Raw genomic sequence first — 16736 nt, forward strand, 5'->3', positions numbered from 1 at the left:
CAGACTTGGGGTTCTAATGAAGTTGCAGACCCAGCCCCCTCCATTCCCTTGAATGGCTGCTGAATGCTGAAATACACAAGACATTGGACAGTAGAGGGGTTTTTTTTTAAATTATTTAATTTTTTATTTGACAGAGAAATCACAAGTAGGCAGAGAGGCAGGCAGATAGGAAGGGAGAAGCAGGCTCCCTGCTGAGCAGAGAGCCCGATGTGGGGCTCGATCCCAGGACCCTGGGATCATGACCTGAGCCGAAGGCAGAGGCTTAACCCACTGAGCCACCCAGGTGCCCAGTAGAGGGGTTTTTTAAATCCCGAGCAGCTAATCTGAAGCTCATTTGTTAGTTTTGAGAAGGACAGAGTTTGCATAACGTAGACCCATGAGTAGTGCTGGCAAGCATATGTGGTCCTAATTTCCCTAGCCTGGGCCCTTGAAGGGAGCCCCAGCTGCTGATGCTTCCCAGGGAGCTCCGAAGGGCTCCAGGATGCTCGAGGAACATGTGTTACGATTGGGAGCTTGTTCCCCAAAGTCAGAAAGAACCTCTCTTTGAAACCCAGCTCTGCTCCTTCCAGCTGCGTGACCTTGAACCATGACTTAACTTTCACTGTGCAGCTTCCTCTATGAGTGGGGATGACAATGAACCCTTGCCCCATAAGGGTTGTGGTGAGGTGACACATGTACATAGCAGGGCCACATCTCACAGCTGACATTTCCCTAGCACCTGTCAGATATTCCCTGTAGCAAACAAAAGGAAACAAAGGGGGAGAGAACCATACCATATCCTCCTCTGAACTCCTGGGCACTTTGTCTATACTTATTTAAGAGTGCATCACAGGCTTCCTGGTGTATCCTAAATCCATCTCAGCTGGAGAGCAGGATTAGGGTCTTTTCATCTCAGATCACGTACTGGGTATAAGAGGTTGTCTTCTGTGGAGTGGGAGCTCAGAGCAGTTTGTGGAACCATGAAATGAAAGAACTCCAGTTTAGACTGGGGTCCTACATCTGCTTCCTCTGGTACCCTGGTTTGTGCACCGCCCTCCCAAGCCATGCTGTTAGCCGTCGTCATTTTCAGTCCCCAGCTTCGCCCACTGTCCCTCCCTGGAGCCCCTTCTCTCTGCCACCGCATTCTGAGACACTCTTGCCTTCCCGTCCCCCTCCACGTTCATCTCATGGGTTCCTGTCCCTCTGTTTCCCCACCGTGGCTTCCCGTCTCCCACTAGGGGCTGATCTCCATGGACAGAGAAACCAACCACAGCCTCTGGCCCTCAGGAGCGTGGAGCAGATCTAGGGCAAGAGGAGAGAAGGACATGGTGAGTAGTGGGCTCAGTGGTCCTAAGACGCCCCTCACCAGCCACGTTCCCCCTTGCAGGAGCAGGAGGCCACCTACCACCATGAGCAGCACCCTGTCACCCACAGACTTCGACAGCTTGGAGATCCAGGGCCAATACAGCGACATCAACAACCGCTGGGACCTGCCCGACTCGGACTGGGACAATGACAGCAGCTCAGCCCGCCTCTTTGAGAGGTCTCGCATTAAGGCCCTGGCAGGTGAGGTCAGGGGCCGGCCACGGGAGATGCTGAGGAGGCTGGGGAGAGAAGCTAGTCAGGGAGGATCCTCCAATGTCAAGTTGGAAGACCAACTTTCTTTCTAAGCTGCCAGCTGATCCAGATTACCCCGTCAAGCCCCTGGTCCCCAACTGCAGCGCCGAGAACAAACTTCATACAGTCCAGAATGTTCCCCGTCTTCCCTTCCCCAAGCACAGGACTCAGCTCTGTTCCCCTCTGTCCCTGAGTCATGGTCTTTAACTCTTTCGCATTTAGTCCTGCCATCTCCCCCTCCCCCCCCCGCCTGCCCCTTACCTTTCATCCCCTTGTTGGGCCTTCCTTGGTTTTCCCTGTCACCTCTCACACCTGTTATCTCTCCCAGTCCATTACCCTCCCCCTTCCTTCCCCACCTGTTCCTTCCACCTGCCTCCTGTTCCTCCCATTATTTCGTCTACCTGTTCCCCGAAGCAGGTTTCCTCCACCCGCCGCTGGTTTCTGCAGCCGCCCATTCTCCGGCGCTCGTTCTCAGCCCGCCTCTTCCTCTGCCCTCCCCTACGGCCTGGGCTCTTCCCTCAGCTCCGCTGAGCACAAACAAACCCGTCTGACGGGCCTCCCTGCGTTCCGGGGAGGAGTTGTCATGGCAACAAGAGTGCAGCTGCCACCTGACACCATCAGCGGCTGGCTGGCGTGGGGCTGAGTCACCCACACACCCTAAGGCCACCCACCCCGTCTGGCTTCCCCGCTCCGTCCCACCTTCATCTCTTCCACCGACCTGCTGGCCTCCCAGCCCCATGCCAGGGAGGATGCCACAACCACTCCCTGTCATCGCAGGCAGTGCCCCCAGCATGAGTGGGTGGCCTGCTGGGAGAAGGGAGACACTGAGGGGGTGGTTCCCAAACCGGGCAGCACTTTTTACAGGATCACCCAGGGACAGTTTTACAAAGACACGTCCCGAAGCCCCCTCCTAGACACACCGAATTAGGATCATTGGACCCATATATGGTCCAGAAATTAGGATTTTTAAAAAAGCTCTCCAGGTAGTTCTTCTCTGGCAGCACAGCATCCCAGGACCCTTGCGTGGTGGCCTTAGGTCTAGGAAGCCCTCATCGTGTATTTTCTCCCCAACCTCTCTGCCCTTCTGGGTTGAGTCTCAGGCTGGCTTGTGAAATACTCACTTCAGTGTTTCTATAGGCGAGAGAAGCCAGAACAGTGGGTTGTGGACAATGTCACCTGTTTGAGAAGTTTCCCTGCCACCCAGGTTTTGGGGTCATGATGTCTGTGCACATGCCACATGCCACCCAGGACTGTCCCCATGTTTATAGCCCAAGTGACACATGCCACCTTGAGGTGTCATTTCTCCACCACCAAACCGGGCTCTCCTGTGTGGGCTTCACCTAGCACGGCCCCTCGCACCAGCAGGTGTCAGAGAAATAATGAATGAAGACAGGAGAGACTGAGAGTGGCCTGTAAGGGACATGAGCTGAAGCCCAGGGAGAGATCGGAAGAGAATCTGGCAGATGTCCCGGCAGTGGGATGCATTGGGGGCCAGGGATGGCCTGGCTGAGGAGGGCTTGGTGAGCCTCGCGCCAGGGAAGGGACGGGAACTGGAGGCGGTGACAAACAAGTGGGGAAGACTGAGCACCAATTTCACAGATAAGACAACTTGAGCAACCGCCCAGCAGAGTGCCCCGCGCCTGCGGAGCTGGTCTCACCTCTCCAGGGATTTCTCTTTCTCTGCCCTCCGAGCTGGGGACCAGAGCTCGGGTCCTAAAGGGGGGGACCTCCTACCGTCACCCCAAGAGGGGACCATCCTTGTCCCACCTGCACACCTTCGGGAGGCAGGAGTTTGCTTCGGGGGCCCCGCGCTGAGCAGCTGGGGGCCCGGGGGGGGCGGGGGGCCGGTCCGCCAGGCGCCGGCGGTTCCCTGTTCGCCGCGCAGGGCCGGGCCCGCCGCCGCCGCGAGCCGCGCCCCGCCTCCCGCCCCTCCCCCGGCACCGTCCGACCTGTTTGTCGGGAGCCGCCTCGGTCTCCCCTCGCCGCAGCCAGGTGTGCTCTGCCCGCGCGCCCCGGAGCTCGCGCGCTCAGACGGCCGGCGCTCGGCTTCCCGCCGCTCCGCGACCCGTCGCCGGCCTTCGGACGGACGCCCCGCCGGGAGCCCGGGCGCTCGGGACCCCGCGCTGCGGTGGGGCAGGGGGGAGGCGCGGAGCGGAGCAGGGCATGGACGGCGGGCCCCGGGCCGCGTGAGAGGCAGCGGGCGGCATGAATGGGAACGGGGTGAGCGGGGCGCACGGGCCCGGCCTCAACGGCGCGGGCGACTTCTACTATGAGGCCGTGGAAGGGGCTCAGAGCCCGGGGGGCCTCCTGCTGTCGCCGGCCGCCTTCATCAACCCGGCGCAGTACGCCAGCGTGCTGGAAGGCCGCTTCAAACAGCTTCAAGGTGAGCGGCCGCGCCCAGGGGCCCCCCGGGACGGAGGGGCCGGAGCAAAGCCGGGGAGGCACCCGCCGTCTGTGTCGGGAGACCGTGTGCGCGGGGACTGACTACGAGGGGCCCAACCCATGGGCGCCCGCGGAGTCGGGAAAGGCTTGGGCCCCCCTGGAAGAAGGGACGTGAGCCTGGTGGCAGCGCCCGCGACAGCGCCGAGCCTGTCCTCTGTCCCCGCGGAGGGTTTGGAGGAGAAGCACCTGCTGGGATGGCTGTTAGGAGAGACTGCGGTCACCCGGGAGGCCGAGCCACCCAGGACTTGTCCCTGTGGCCATGGCTTTCTGAGTGGGTGTCTAAACCTGTGTGAGGCGCTCTGTGTGTGTGTGTGTGTGTGTGTGTGTAAACCAGGGAGTGTGTCAAAGGGAGTTGGTGCGGATGGGCAGGCCTGTGTTCATCCTGGAACCGATATTTCAGTGTATTTCCAGGACCACCGAGTTTGGGGTGGGGGGTGCCTGTGGATGTTGCGGACACCTTGTAAAGTGATGCTTTATCTCTGGGCCTTGGCTTTGGCCAGTTTTCTCCTAGCTGCTACGGATTCGGTCTTCCTCTCTTTTTCTACCTGTAGGCCAGAATGGCCTCACCCCAGTGTGCCTGGCATCAGGGCTGTCTTCACGCCTCCAGCGATGGCCGGTGCTCTGGGCAGTGCCGGGCTCAGGCAGGGCCTGGAGACCCTGAAAGGAGGCCCACAGAGCAGGGCCTGCCGGTGTAGGTGTTAGGACCCGGAGGCTGGCTTAGGTACGGGGCTTGGAGGTAAGAGAGACAGGAATAGACGTGGGTGTGTCGTTATGTTTTATGGGTGAGGTGCACAGGAATGTGAAATTCAGGGATGGGTCCTTTTGGTTTCTGAGATGCTGGTGCTGAGAAGGGAAATAAAACTGACTCTTCAGGCCCCAGCCCCTTGGATTGGGTCCTCGCACTGGGCTCCTCTGGGGAAAACGGGCAGAAATCCGAGTGGCCAGAGCCTTTTCCCTTACTTTGTCATTTATAACGTCTAAAGTGTTAAATTTTCTTGTGGAACCTACAAAGCAGGCCTTCATCGGCAGCCTGTCCTATGGACCAGGCAGCAAGGCATTTGCTCACCTTCTTGGAGATCCACACCCAACTCTGCCAGTTTTACCCCCCGCTGTGTGTCCTGGGGTCAGTGTTTTCCCTATTCCCAACCTTCAAGATTGTTTTCCGTCTTAGCGTTGGGATGTTGCTGTCCCAGGACTGGATCCCACTGTAGTCCCGAATGAACTGAATGAACCCACCCCAGAAGTAGAGGAGCCCCATCTTTTCTTTAAATTATCCCAGGAGAACAAGCTGACTCAGGAGGCTAGAGCCTCTGTAATGTCTTGTCCTTCTAATGACCACTTGGAAGAGCGGCTGGTGTCATTTAAGTCCACGCCCTGTCCGGCAGCAAAGAGAATGGCCACGCCTCCTGCTGCTTCTCAGAGCTCTGGGTCTCTGCTTCGGGTTAGATCACGCCCGGATAACTGTAACTCATCAAGGAGCAGCCCATCATGTGTGCGGGGCAGCTGACGTACATTGTCTCATTTCGTCAACAGTCACAGGTTGAAGTAGAAAGTCAGGCAGTATGCCCATTTAACAGATGAGGACAGCAAGACTCTGATGATGATAACAGTGTCTCTCCGCTGTTACAGGACGGCCCTGATCCCAGATCCCAGCCCTTCCCCGCATGTCTCACTGCTTCTAATTTCTTTCCTCCTTTCTTCGCAAAGCCTGTTTGCTCATTTCTCTTTTTTCCCCTATGAGCTCATCCCAATTTCTTTATTCCCTGCTTTTTAAGTCAGGGATTTTGTCTCAGGCGTTTTCCTGCCCCTCCTCCTTCCTAGACCTCACTTCCGGGTCCTCAAGCACCCCCCAGCCCCCCAACCCCGTCAGTTGGTGTTTAGAAGCAGGTGCACTGTACTTGAAGGACAGAAATGACCCCTTGTTGCCGCCACAGATGAGCGAGAAGCTGTGCAGAAGAAAACCTTCACCAAGTGGGTGAACTCGCACCTGGCCCGGGTGACATGCCGGGTGGGAGACCTGTACAGTGACCTCCGGGATGGACGTAACCTCCTGAGGCTCCTCGAGGTGCTCTCGGGAGAGACACTGGTGAGCTGTGGTCACAGAGGGAGGAGGGAGCCCAAGAAACAGTAGTCAGGGGGACAAGCTGGGTGTCGCCCTTAGAAGAGTGACGGCGCAGAGCGGGAAGCAGTTGGCTGCCCTCTGCTCAGAGGATGCTTTCGTTTTGAGAGGCTTTGCCACCTGGATTCAATAAGAGCATTGCTTCACGGAGACAGGAACAGTGGCCCCATTGAAAACTTTTCTTTTCCCACCCACTGTGGGTGCAATTAATTCCCTTGGGAATCTTAATCTGCCCGAGCCACCTCTGGAAACTGCCCTTTGGCTGCTGAACTTGGGCCCAGGCTTGAGGGCTGTACCCGCGTTCCCGACGGGGGTCACGGGGAAGGCGCATAGAGCAGGGTCCTGAGAAGGCTGAGAGGGGAAAGAGGAGGAGACCCACAACCCCATGTTGTTGTGTCCCCTGTCCCTTAACAGCCAAAGCCCACCAAAGGCCGCATGCGGATCCACTGCCTGGAGAATGTGGACAAGGCCCTCCAGTTCCTGAAGGAGCAGAAAGTGCACTTGGAAAACATGGGCTCCCACGACATTGTGGACGGAAACCACCGTCTGACCCTTGGGCTGGTCTGGACCATCATCCTTCGGTTCCAGGTAGCCCGGCACAGCGTCTCGCAGAGTGGGCTTCACACATCGGTGCTGTACGGCGAACGGGCACCGCCAGTCCACAGCGTGACCGACAAAAACATGCGGATCTAGAACTTCATAGAGCAGTTTGAGGTTGCTGTGATATCCAAGCACCAGACCCAGACAGCTTCCCCCCTCCCTCGGGGTAGAGACCAGTGTGGGTGTTGTCAGACTTCTGTAGCAGGTCCCCCGTGGCCTGGTCTGTTTACTGGCCACAACAGGTGGTAGGACCACATGTTGGTCCACAAGGGACCAGAGATTGTACAAACTGAACTGACCTTCACCCCTGAGAGTTTGAGAACTCTGCCTGGGGCCTGGTCATTGGTCCACTCATCTGCTTCCAACTCTGCTTGCCTCCCTAAAACAGTCACCCTATTGCTTCTTATGCTCTGAGCATAGGCAGCCCAATGTCCCCATACCATCACAGTTCTCTGGGTTGTCCCCTTACTCCCCAGTCCTCCTCCCAGCCTGGAGCAGAGCTCCATCAGTGCCCCCTTGGAAACCCAGCTCCCAGGCAGCGCTCACCCAGCCACTCGCCGCCACTGCCTACTCCGAGGAGCCAGCATATCCTTCACGGAGGCCCTTCCACTCTTCTGACTTCCAACCCCATCCTGCTGCCTCAAATCCTTTTGAACTGATGTTTTGTGGTCACTACCCCAGGAGGAAAAGTCCCCCAGCTCTGTCCCAGCACCCTTCTTCCGGGAGTCTTTAAAGAGCAGTTTTCTGCTGCGCTTCGCCGAGTATCTCCGATAACTCCAGGAGCCCCTGTTCAGGGACTGAGGCTCTCCCTTCTTTCCTTCTTAGATCCAAGACATCAGTGTGGAAACAGAAGACAACAAGGAGAAGAAGTCGGCCAAGGACGCCCTACTGCTGTGGTGCCAGATGAAGACGGCGGGGTGAGGCTGCCCAGGGCCCGTGGCCTTGGAGGGTTGGCCGCACCGAGGCTGTGCGGTAAAGGAGGGATGGGCTCCCGCCCGGACCCGCGACCTGGGGATCCATCCTTGAGTCACAGACCAGGGCTAGGCCCTACTCACTGTTCTTCCCGGTCTCCATTTATAGGTATCCCAATGTCAACGTGCACAACTTCACGACCAGCTGGAGGGACGGGCTGGCCTTCAACGCCATTGTGCACAAGCACCGGTGAGGGGCTGGGGTTGGCGAGCCTGCCGGGCGGCTGGATGGGCTCATGGCCCTCGGGCACACACACGCCCACGTGGACCATGAGATGGGCTACACGGCAGTTACGAGGAGTGAACGTTCAGACAAGAGCTGGGATGTGGGGGCACCACGCTGCACAGAGGGCAGTGATGGGAGCCAGGGTGGGTGGGAGCAGTGGGCGTGGGTTTGGGGTGCCTGGTTCGGGACAAAATGGAGTTGGTGGCAGGGATAAAGACAAGGGTGGCTTCACTTTTCCTCTTTAGGGGCTCACGTGCTCTTGATCCCTTCTCTATCCCCTCCCCTTGTAGGCCGGATCTGCTGGATTTTGAGTCGCTGAAGAAATGCAATGCACATTACAACCTGCAAAACGCTTTCAATCTGGCTGAGAAGGAGCTGGGGCTCACGAAGTTGCTGGATCCCGAAGGTGGGGCAGAGTGACGGAAAGAAAGTGCTGTGGGATAGAGGCAGAAGGCAGATGAGTGGGGGCCAGGGGCTGAGGGCCGGGGGCTGGGGGCAGGTGACTGCTAATGGGTACGGAGTTTCCTCTGGGCAGGGGGCGATAAGAATGTCCTGGAACAGATCGTGGTGAGGGCTGTACCACTTTGTGAAGGTACTAAAAGCTGCCGAATCGTCCCCTGTAAAAGGGTGAATTGTATGTATCCCTCCTCCAAAAAAAAGGATGTAGGGAGAGGGGCAGCCCTGTGGCAGAAAGAGCCCTCGAATGTGGTTCTATGCCAGCCCTGCCACGGAGCAGCTCTGTGACTTAGAGCCAGTCGCTTAGCCTCTCTGTGGCTCATTTTCTTCATCTCTAAAATGAGAAGATTGGTCTCTGAGGTCTCGAAGGGTCCGTCTTACTCTAACATTCTAGGGTTCTAAATTAAGCTTCGTGACGCTGAGATCTCACCCAGCTCTGGCCTTACGGTCAGCGGGCCCTGCTGACTGGCCCCTCTGGTTCTGATCTTGATGTTGGTGAGAGAGGCAGTGGTCCCTGGCTCTTATTTCAGACCTGGCCCTGCACTCGACCTGCTTCACTCAACTCAGTCCTCACTACACGCTCTGGAAATCGGGGCCATTACTGTCCTCAGTTTATGGAAGAGAAGATGGGGACCTATCCACCGGGTTAAGTGATTTTCCTGAGGTCGTACAGCGGGTGGGGCAGAGATCCAAACTCCAGACCTGCTTCCTCAGCCAGTTCTCAGGGAGAGCAGTCTCAAGTGCTGCCAGAAAAGGGAGGCAGAGGAGGGCCAAGGGGCTTCCCTGCTGGAAACGCTCCTCCCTAAGCTCACTGGGCAGACTGGGGTCTCGGTATTTTTCTCCCTGTTTTCTGTCCCACCATAAACCCATCTCAGTCCAGAGCGACACTCCTCAGCCATCTAGTGATGGAAGTCTTGCACGTAGGTTCCTGGGAAAGCATTTGAGAGGCACAGTTATAATAAAGAACATTTAAGTAAAACAAAGTCTCCTGTAACTTTATGACATGACTTCGATGGGTCCTTCTTGTCTATGGACTTTCAGAGGGGACCTGCCTATAGGGACCAGCCCTATAGTGTTCCCTGTAGGTAGGATAGAATCTGCCGATTGTGGGCGTAGAACCCAGGCATTTCAAGTCCCAGTCTTGGTCTCTGTGGTAGAAGCTGATTTGCCCAGAGGACACTCACCTCCTTAGACTCACAGCTGAACTTTGGGACTGAGGTCAGAAATAGCCATGACCGAGCCCCGAGATGCCCCTGAGAACAGCTGGGGCTCCCTGGGCCCATCCCTCTGAACATCCCGGGTTCAGGAAGCTTGGTTTTTATCTTCCGTGTTGCTGCCCCCAAATCCATTGATTCCTTAGACAGCTTTCCAGCCCCTAAGTACAAGATCCATCCCCAAACAGGAATGCAGTTTCTTTTCTTGCCTTTCCTGCCCTCAACAGCTAATTTTGGCCTCCCTTGGAAACACTGAGTAAAAATCTCCTTGGGCCTCTGCATTTTGTCCTCTGCTTATTTCTAGAGGAGGTGGGGGGTGGGGAGAAACTTCGCTTTCTCACGTCCTTTTAGTCCAAATGATGTACTTGTCTTTTTGCCCTGAGAGGAGCAGGAAGGATGTCAGTTTCGGAGGGCTGAGGTGGGGGCCCTGGGATTGGGGCAAGCGATCCAAGTTGCAGGTGTACTTCTGGGAGGCAGGTTTCTAATCTCTAAACATCAGGGCCTGACCTGAGTGTTCCTTCTTCTCAGATGTGAATGTGGACCAACCAGACGAGAAATCGATCATCACTTACGTGGCTACTTACTATCACTACTTCTCCAAGATGAAGGCTCTGGCCGTGGAAGGCAAAAGGATTGGCAAGGTACCCCTCTGCCGTGAGGCCGGCGGGACAGAGCTCGGGCCTACGGGTCTTCCTCCCCAAAAGCAGAGACAGTGGGGAGCTGCTGTGCTGGGCCAGGGACCCCGTGGGCAGGACCCCCTTGTTGCTGTCTCGCAGGTGCTGGATCATGCCATGGAGGCCGAGCGCCTCGTGGAGAAGTATGAGTCCCTGGCCTCAGAGCTGCTGCAGTGGATCGAGCAAACGATTGTGACCCTCAATGACCGGCAGCTGGCCAACTCCCTGAGCGGGGTCCAGAACCAGCTGCAGTCCTTCAATTCTTACCGCACCGTGGAGAAGCCACCCAAGTACGTGTCCCTGGGCCGCCCCCTGCTGCAGCATGCCAGCCCTGAGCCTAAATTAGGGTGGCCTTTTGGGAGGGAGATTTGGCAGAACATAAATGCAGGGAAGGCTCATTTCCCCCAGTTGAAAGTGCCAGAAGCAATTCCAAGATAAATTTTTAAAATGATGATCCATTAAAAAAAAAAAAAAATCACGCTGGGGAAATGCTTACTGTGGTAGGTAAAGTCAGTGCAATCCACTCAGATGAGATTACTGGCCGGAGTGTCCCAGAACCCAATGCCAGCTTCGGGCCAGGCGGACTGGATCTGACGGGCAGATCATCACCAGTAACACGGGAGTGTGGCTGCTTCTGCGCACACTGCAAAGGCTCTGTTGGCCTGCTTTAGAAATGGACTTTCTAAATGGGATCGCCAGGAGGCAGCTCTGTACAGCACATGCTACGGCCTCCGCTTGCCCAGTTTTGAGCTCTTCCGCAGTTAATACGTTTAGCTCCAAAACTAATACTAATCCAGAAAACGTCTGTTCCTACACATTCCAAGAATGGTTTGAGGTGCACCCTGTGACCCAGAAAGCCCTCTGCTTTCTGGAAGGTAGAGCTTCCAGGATGTTCACTCACCTGACCTTTGTAAAAGAAAAATAAGTCAGGGGAGAGCCACTAGAGATCGTGTTGAAGAAATGCACTTACTGGCATGAAAAGATGTTCATGAAAGGGAAACGAGGAAGCAGTTTACAGAACCGCTTATTTGTAGGCGGCAGAGAGCACGTGGCTAAGTGGTCAGGTTCAAAGTACCTGAATTCAAATCCTGCCTCTGCCGTCAAGCAGTCATGAGCGCTGGGCAGCTTATTCGGCCTCTCCGTGCCTCTGTTTTCCCATCTGGAAAATGAAAGCGATAAGAGAATGCGGGTGACAGTGAGAGCCAGACATGAGCAGGACCTGGCTCGCGGTGGATGAGTCCTTGGTGATGGTCAGCCGTCGTTCTTAAATAATCCCGTCTGTGTAACCAAAAAAAAAGGAAGAAAAGGAAATACACGCATGCCGAAGTGTAACTGGTCATTTCTGTCCAGTTTTCATTTGTTTTAAAATGATGTTCTTTTTGCTTGCCCATATTTTCTGGCTTTTGCACTGAGATCATGAGAAGACAAGCACCACAGGACCTTTCGTTTCGAAACGTAGAGTCCTTGTGCCTGTGTGGCCTTTGACTCTGACCCCGACACCGCCTCCTGCCTCAGGTTCACCGAGAAGGGGAACTTGGAAGTTCTGCTCTTCACCATCCAGAGCAAGCTGCGGGCCAACAATCAGAAGGTCTACACGCCCCGCGAGGGCCGGCTCATCTCTGACATCAACAAGGTGCCCGGCCCCCCTCCCCGCCCCACAGATGTCCCATCCTTGGCACCAGCCCCCCACTGCCCTGACCGGAAGGCTTGTCCTGGCCTCCTGCATAAGATTAATATAAGTAATAAGGTTCAGCTATAGTCCCACCACCACAGACAAATCCAGTGGTCTTTATTGTTCCCTGTCCCCTTCCGGTCCTCATCAGTAAGCGGAAGTGCTTTCACGTGGTCGCGTGGCCCTCATGCTGTCCGTTTCTCCTGCTTCCACGCACAAGTGTCTCACTGACCGCATCCGGCAGACCCGCCAGACGGAGCTCCTCTGGGACTCATGGTGTGCCCGCCGGTCCCGATGACCCCTCCTCACCAACCCTGTCCCCCCACCTCGCAGGCTTGGGAGCGGCTGGAGAAAGCGGAGCACGAGCGCGAGCTGGCCCTGCGCACCGAGCTGATCCGCCAGGAGAAGCTGGAGCAGCTGGCCGCCCGCTTCGACCGCAAAGCGGCCATGCGGGAGACCTGGCTTAGCGAGAACCAGCGCCTCGTGTCCCAGGTAGAGCGAGGGGGGCGGGGGCTCTTGGCCTGTGCAGGCTGGGCAGGAGGTACAGGGAGAGAGAGGGAGAGGGAGGGAGGTGGGTTAGGAGCCCTGCCATGTAGGGGAGCTAAAGAAACAAGGAGTCCATCACACAGAAGACAACCCAGAGTCCCCGGAACCGGGGGGCACCAGGGGCCGGAGGCTTGAACAGGGGAAAGGGAGCCAGGCTGGGACAGGATAGAGAGGAGACGGGCCACCTTGTGGAGTTGGCGTCTCGCGGCGGGAGTGCCCTGGACGGCAGATGCGGCGGGTGGGCCGAGCTGGGGGGCCTGCGCTCCCCCACTTCCCCCTGCCTGCCCTCTGCCCCAGGACAACTTCGGGCTGGAGCTGGCGGCCGTCGAGGCGGCCGTGCGCAAGCACGAGGCCATCGAGACGGACATCGTGGCCTACAGCGGCCGGGTGCAGGCCGTGGACGCCGTGGCCGCGGAGCTGGCGGCCGAGCGCTACCACGACATCAGGCGCATCGCTGCGCGGCAGCACAACGTGGCGCGGCTCTGGGACTTCCTGCGGCAGATGGTGGCGGCCCGGCGGGAGCGGCTCCTCCTCACCCTGGAGCTGCAGAAGGTGTTTCAGGACTTGCTCTACCTCATGGACTGGATGGAGGAGATGAAGGTAACCGCGAGCTCAGGGCGCGCGGGGGAGCATCTCGGGGGAGTAGGTCTCCGCGCCGGGCCTTGTATGCGGAGCAAACGGGCCCTGCCCTCGCGGGGCTCACCTTCTAGTGGAAGGAGGCCGCTCAGGGAAGCCCTGGGCCTGTCGTGAAACAGAACAGCAGGCGGACCCAGAGCCTCCGGGGACACAGAACAGGATCGCGGGGTGAGGTGGTCTGGGAAGGCCGCTGAGGACCCGCAGACCCACAGGGAGCCGGCGTGGGGCGGTGTGAGCAGGGAGTGTCGCCGGCAGAAGGAACAGCCCTGGGCCTGCACAGACGTGCTGTGTGCCGCGTAGGAAGGAGGGCCAGGGGCACTGGAAGAACGGGAGGGGCCGTGGATGAGGTAAGGGTGGGAGCAGCCAGCGCCCCCCCCCACCCCCGTCCACCTCCCCGGGCCTGCCAGGCCTGCTCAGGCTTTGGGTCTTATTTAGAGTAGCATGGAGCACTGAGCATGATCAGAAATTTCTGGAAAGGAGAGACATGATTCTGCCTTCATGTTTTTAAAGGTCACTGTGACCACGATGTGCAGGAGGGCCGTGGACAGCCCAAGGGGCAGTTAGATGCTGGGCGGTGATCTAGGCGAGGGACGGAGAGGACGGTGGGTCTGGAGAGACCCTGGACTTGCTGGGGTGCCGGGGGCTGCGCAGTGACCCGCAGGAGGGTGGTGAGAATTCCGGGGCTGAGAAGATGAGTCGGAACAGAGATTTGGGGGGCAAGATTTAGTAAGAAAGTCGGTCGTTCCATAGGAGGGCAGTTGAATACAAGGCGACCAGAGCTGGGGTGTCACTGCATGTGTGAGTAGGAGCCGACGGACAGGCGCGGCAGTGCTCCTCGGGGTGTGACCCCCGCAGCCACCCAAGGAGGTTGGGTGGGAGGCCCTTGGGTGGGCACCGACATGCCGCCTGTCCCCGCAGGGCCGGCTGCAGTCTCACGACCTGGGCAAGCACCTGGCCGGAGTGGAGGACCTGCTGCAGCTGCACGAGCTGGTGGAAGCCGACATCGCCGCGCAGGCCGAGCGGGTGCGGGCGGTCAGCGCCTCGGCCCTGCGCTTCTGCGACCCAGGCAAAGGTGAACCCTGGGGGAAGGAAGACGGGCCCAAGGGAAAAAGCCCGGACGGGAAGGGTGAGGGGCAGATGGGAGGTGATGGAGCTGGGGAGGGAGGACTAAGGGGATGGGGGGGGGTGGAGATTCATAACCAAGGACTGGTGGGGGCAGCGGGCTGGCTGGGCTTCAGCTCTCAACCCTCCACTCCAACCTTTTCAGAGTACAAACCCTGCGACCCCCAACTCGTGGCGGAGCGGGTCGCCTCCCTGGAGCAGAGCTACGAGGCGCTGTGCGAGCTGGCCGCCACGCGGCGGGCGCGACTGGAGGAGTCCCGGCGCCTCTGGCGTTTCCTCTGGGAGGCGGGTGAGGCCGAGGCCTGGGTGCGGGAGCAGCAGCACCTCCTGGCCTCCGCCGACACCGGCCGGGACCTGACCGGCGCCCTCCGCCTGCTCAACAAACACACGGCCCTGCGGGGCGAGATGAGCGGCCGGCTGGGGCCCTTGAAGCTGACGCTGGAACAGGGCCGGCAGCTGGTCACCGAGGGCCACCCCGGCGCCGGCCAGGCCGCCGCCCGCACCGCCGAGCTGCAGGCCCAGTGGGAGCGGCTGGAGGCGCTGGCCGAGGAGCGCGCCCAGCGGCTCGCCCAGGCCGCCAGCCTCTACCAGTTCCAGGCCGACGCGAACGACATGGAGGCCTGGCTGGTGGACGCGCTGCGCCTGGTGTCCAGCCCCGAACTGGGGCACGACGAGTTCTCCACGCAGGCCCTGGCCCGACAGCACCGGGCCCTGGAGGAGGAGATCCGCAGCCACCGGCCAGCCCTGGATGCCCTGAGGGACCAGGCCGCTGCCCTGCCCCCTGCGCTGAGCCGCACACCCGAGGTGCAGGGCAGGGTGCCCAGCCTGGAGCGGCACTACGAGGAGCTGCAGGCCCGGGCAGGCGAGCGCGCGCGGGCCCTGGAGGCGGGCCTGGCGCTCTACACCATGCTCAGCGAGGCCGGGGCCTGCGGCCTGTGGGTGGAGGAGAAGGAGCAGTGGCTCAACGGGCTGGCCCTGCCCGAGCGCCTGGAGGACCTGGAGGTGGTGCAGCAGAGGTAGGCCCCCCCCCCCCCCCCCGCAGACCTCTCCCCAGCCCCACCACTGCAGGCCAGGCAAGTGGGGCCGCCCATGTGGGGGCCACGGGCCCTACCATAAACCGCCTGCTCTTGCTACGACCCTTTGTGTCTTTTTTTTTTTTCCTTTTTACGATTTTATTTATTTATTTGAGACAGGGAGCAAGAGAGCGCAAGCAGGGAGAGCTGCAGAGGGAGAGGGAGAAGCAGGCTTCCCGCTGAGCAGGGAGCCCCATGCAGGGCTCGATCCCAGGACCCTGGGGTCATGACCTGGACCGTGGGGTCATGACTTGAGCTGAAGGCAGACACTCAACCAGCTGAGCTACCCAGGCGCCTCCAACCCTTTGTGTCTTAACAGTGGTCTGGGTTTTGTTTTCTTGAAAAAAGTCAAACATACTCAAAGGGAGAAAACCTACCACAAACTCCTACATCACCATCACCTGATTCAGCGATAGTCATCGTCTTGCTGTATTTGATTATTTTTCGTTTTAAAAATTAGCAGATTTTCAGAATATCATTTCACTTCTGTGTGCCCCACGATGTGTCCTCCAAGAATTAGGAAGAATGTATAATATATAATAAATTATTTTTTAATTGTGTGGACTTAAAATAGCGGAGGCTTTGATGTTATAGACCTTTAGATAGGTACACTGATTCACCTCATCAAGTGGCTGTATTTACAGGATAATACATCTTAAAATCCGTGAGAAAGGAAATTTTTCTTTTTTTTTTTTAAAGGTTTTATTTTATTATTTATTTGACAGACAGAGATCACAAGTAGGCAGAGAGGCAGGCAGAGAGAGAGAGAGAGGAGGAAGCAGTCTCCCTGCTAAGCAGAGAGCCCAGTGCGGGGCTTGATCCCAGGACCCTGGGATCATGACCTGAGCCGAAGGCAGAGGCTTTAACCCACTGAGCCACCCAGGTGCCCCAGAAATTTTTCGTATAGAATCACCCTACTGTTAAATATCACATAGAATGGAATTAGCAATTCCTTGATATCATCTATTACTCATCCTATAGGCAAATTTCCTGATGGTTTTAAAAATGTATCTAAGGATTTTTTTTTTTAAGTTTCCAAGATATGCTATGACAGGGATCAGCATACTATAATTCTGGGGCCAAATCCAGCCTGTTGCCTTTTTTTTTTTTTTTAAATAAAGCTTTATTGGAACAGAGCCAGGCTCATTCATTTCCATATCATCCCTGGCTGCTTTTGAACTACAACAGCAGAGCTAAATACTCGTGACAAGGACCTTATGGCCCACACAGCCTGAAATATTTGCTCTCTGGCCCTTTATAGAAACCGTTTGCAGACTGTGAGAATATCACAGAAGCTGTGCTTCACACCCTTATCACTCAAATATTTTTGGTTATCAATTTACTTTTTAACACCTGGTAGTAGGATGGGACCCAGCTAGGCGGCTAAGG

At 57.5% G+C, this 16736-nt stretch overlaps 1 protein-coding gene across 2 annotated transcripts in view; it reads left to right on the forward strand.

Moving 5' to 3' along the window:
- Positions 1-1388: 1388 nt before the first annotated feature.
- SPTBN2 (spectrin beta, non-erythrocytic 2) overlaps positions 1389-16736 on the forward strand; it is a gene marked incomplete at its 5' end in the record, with an annotated part of 33129 nt that continues 17781 nt past the window's right edge. The window contains 13 exons of one of the 2 annotated variants that reach the window (XM_080817631.1): positions 1389-1545; positions 5973-6124; positions 6572-6745; positions 7583-7674; positions 7838-7918; positions 8245-8360; positions 10153-10265; positions 10401-10588; positions 11814-11931; positions 12304-12462; positions 12814-13116; positions 14071-14224; positions 14420-15290. In XM_080817631.1, the coding sequence (XP_080673757.1) occupies positions 1389-1545; positions 5973-6124; positions 6572-6745; positions 7583-7674; positions 7838-7918; positions 8245-8360; positions 10153-10265; positions 10401-10588; positions 11814-11931; positions 12304-12462; positions 12814-13116; positions 14071-14224; positions 14420-15290 (2678 nt within the window). Of the gene's footprint in view, positions 1546-3801; positions 3980-5972; positions 6125-6571; positions 6746-7582; positions 7675-7837; positions 7919-8244; positions 8361-10152; positions 10266-10400; positions 10589-11813; positions 11932-12303; positions 12463-12813; positions 13117-14070; positions 14225-14419; positions 15291-16736 lie in introns of those variants that run through there. The other variant, XM_080817630.1, reaches the window with a different exon arrangement.

Source organism: Martes martes (genome assembly GCF_963455335.1).
Source record: "Martes martes genome assembly, chromosome: 10".
Lineage (NCBI taxonomy): Eukaryota > Metazoa > Chordata > Mammalia > Carnivora > Mustelidae > Martes > Martes martes.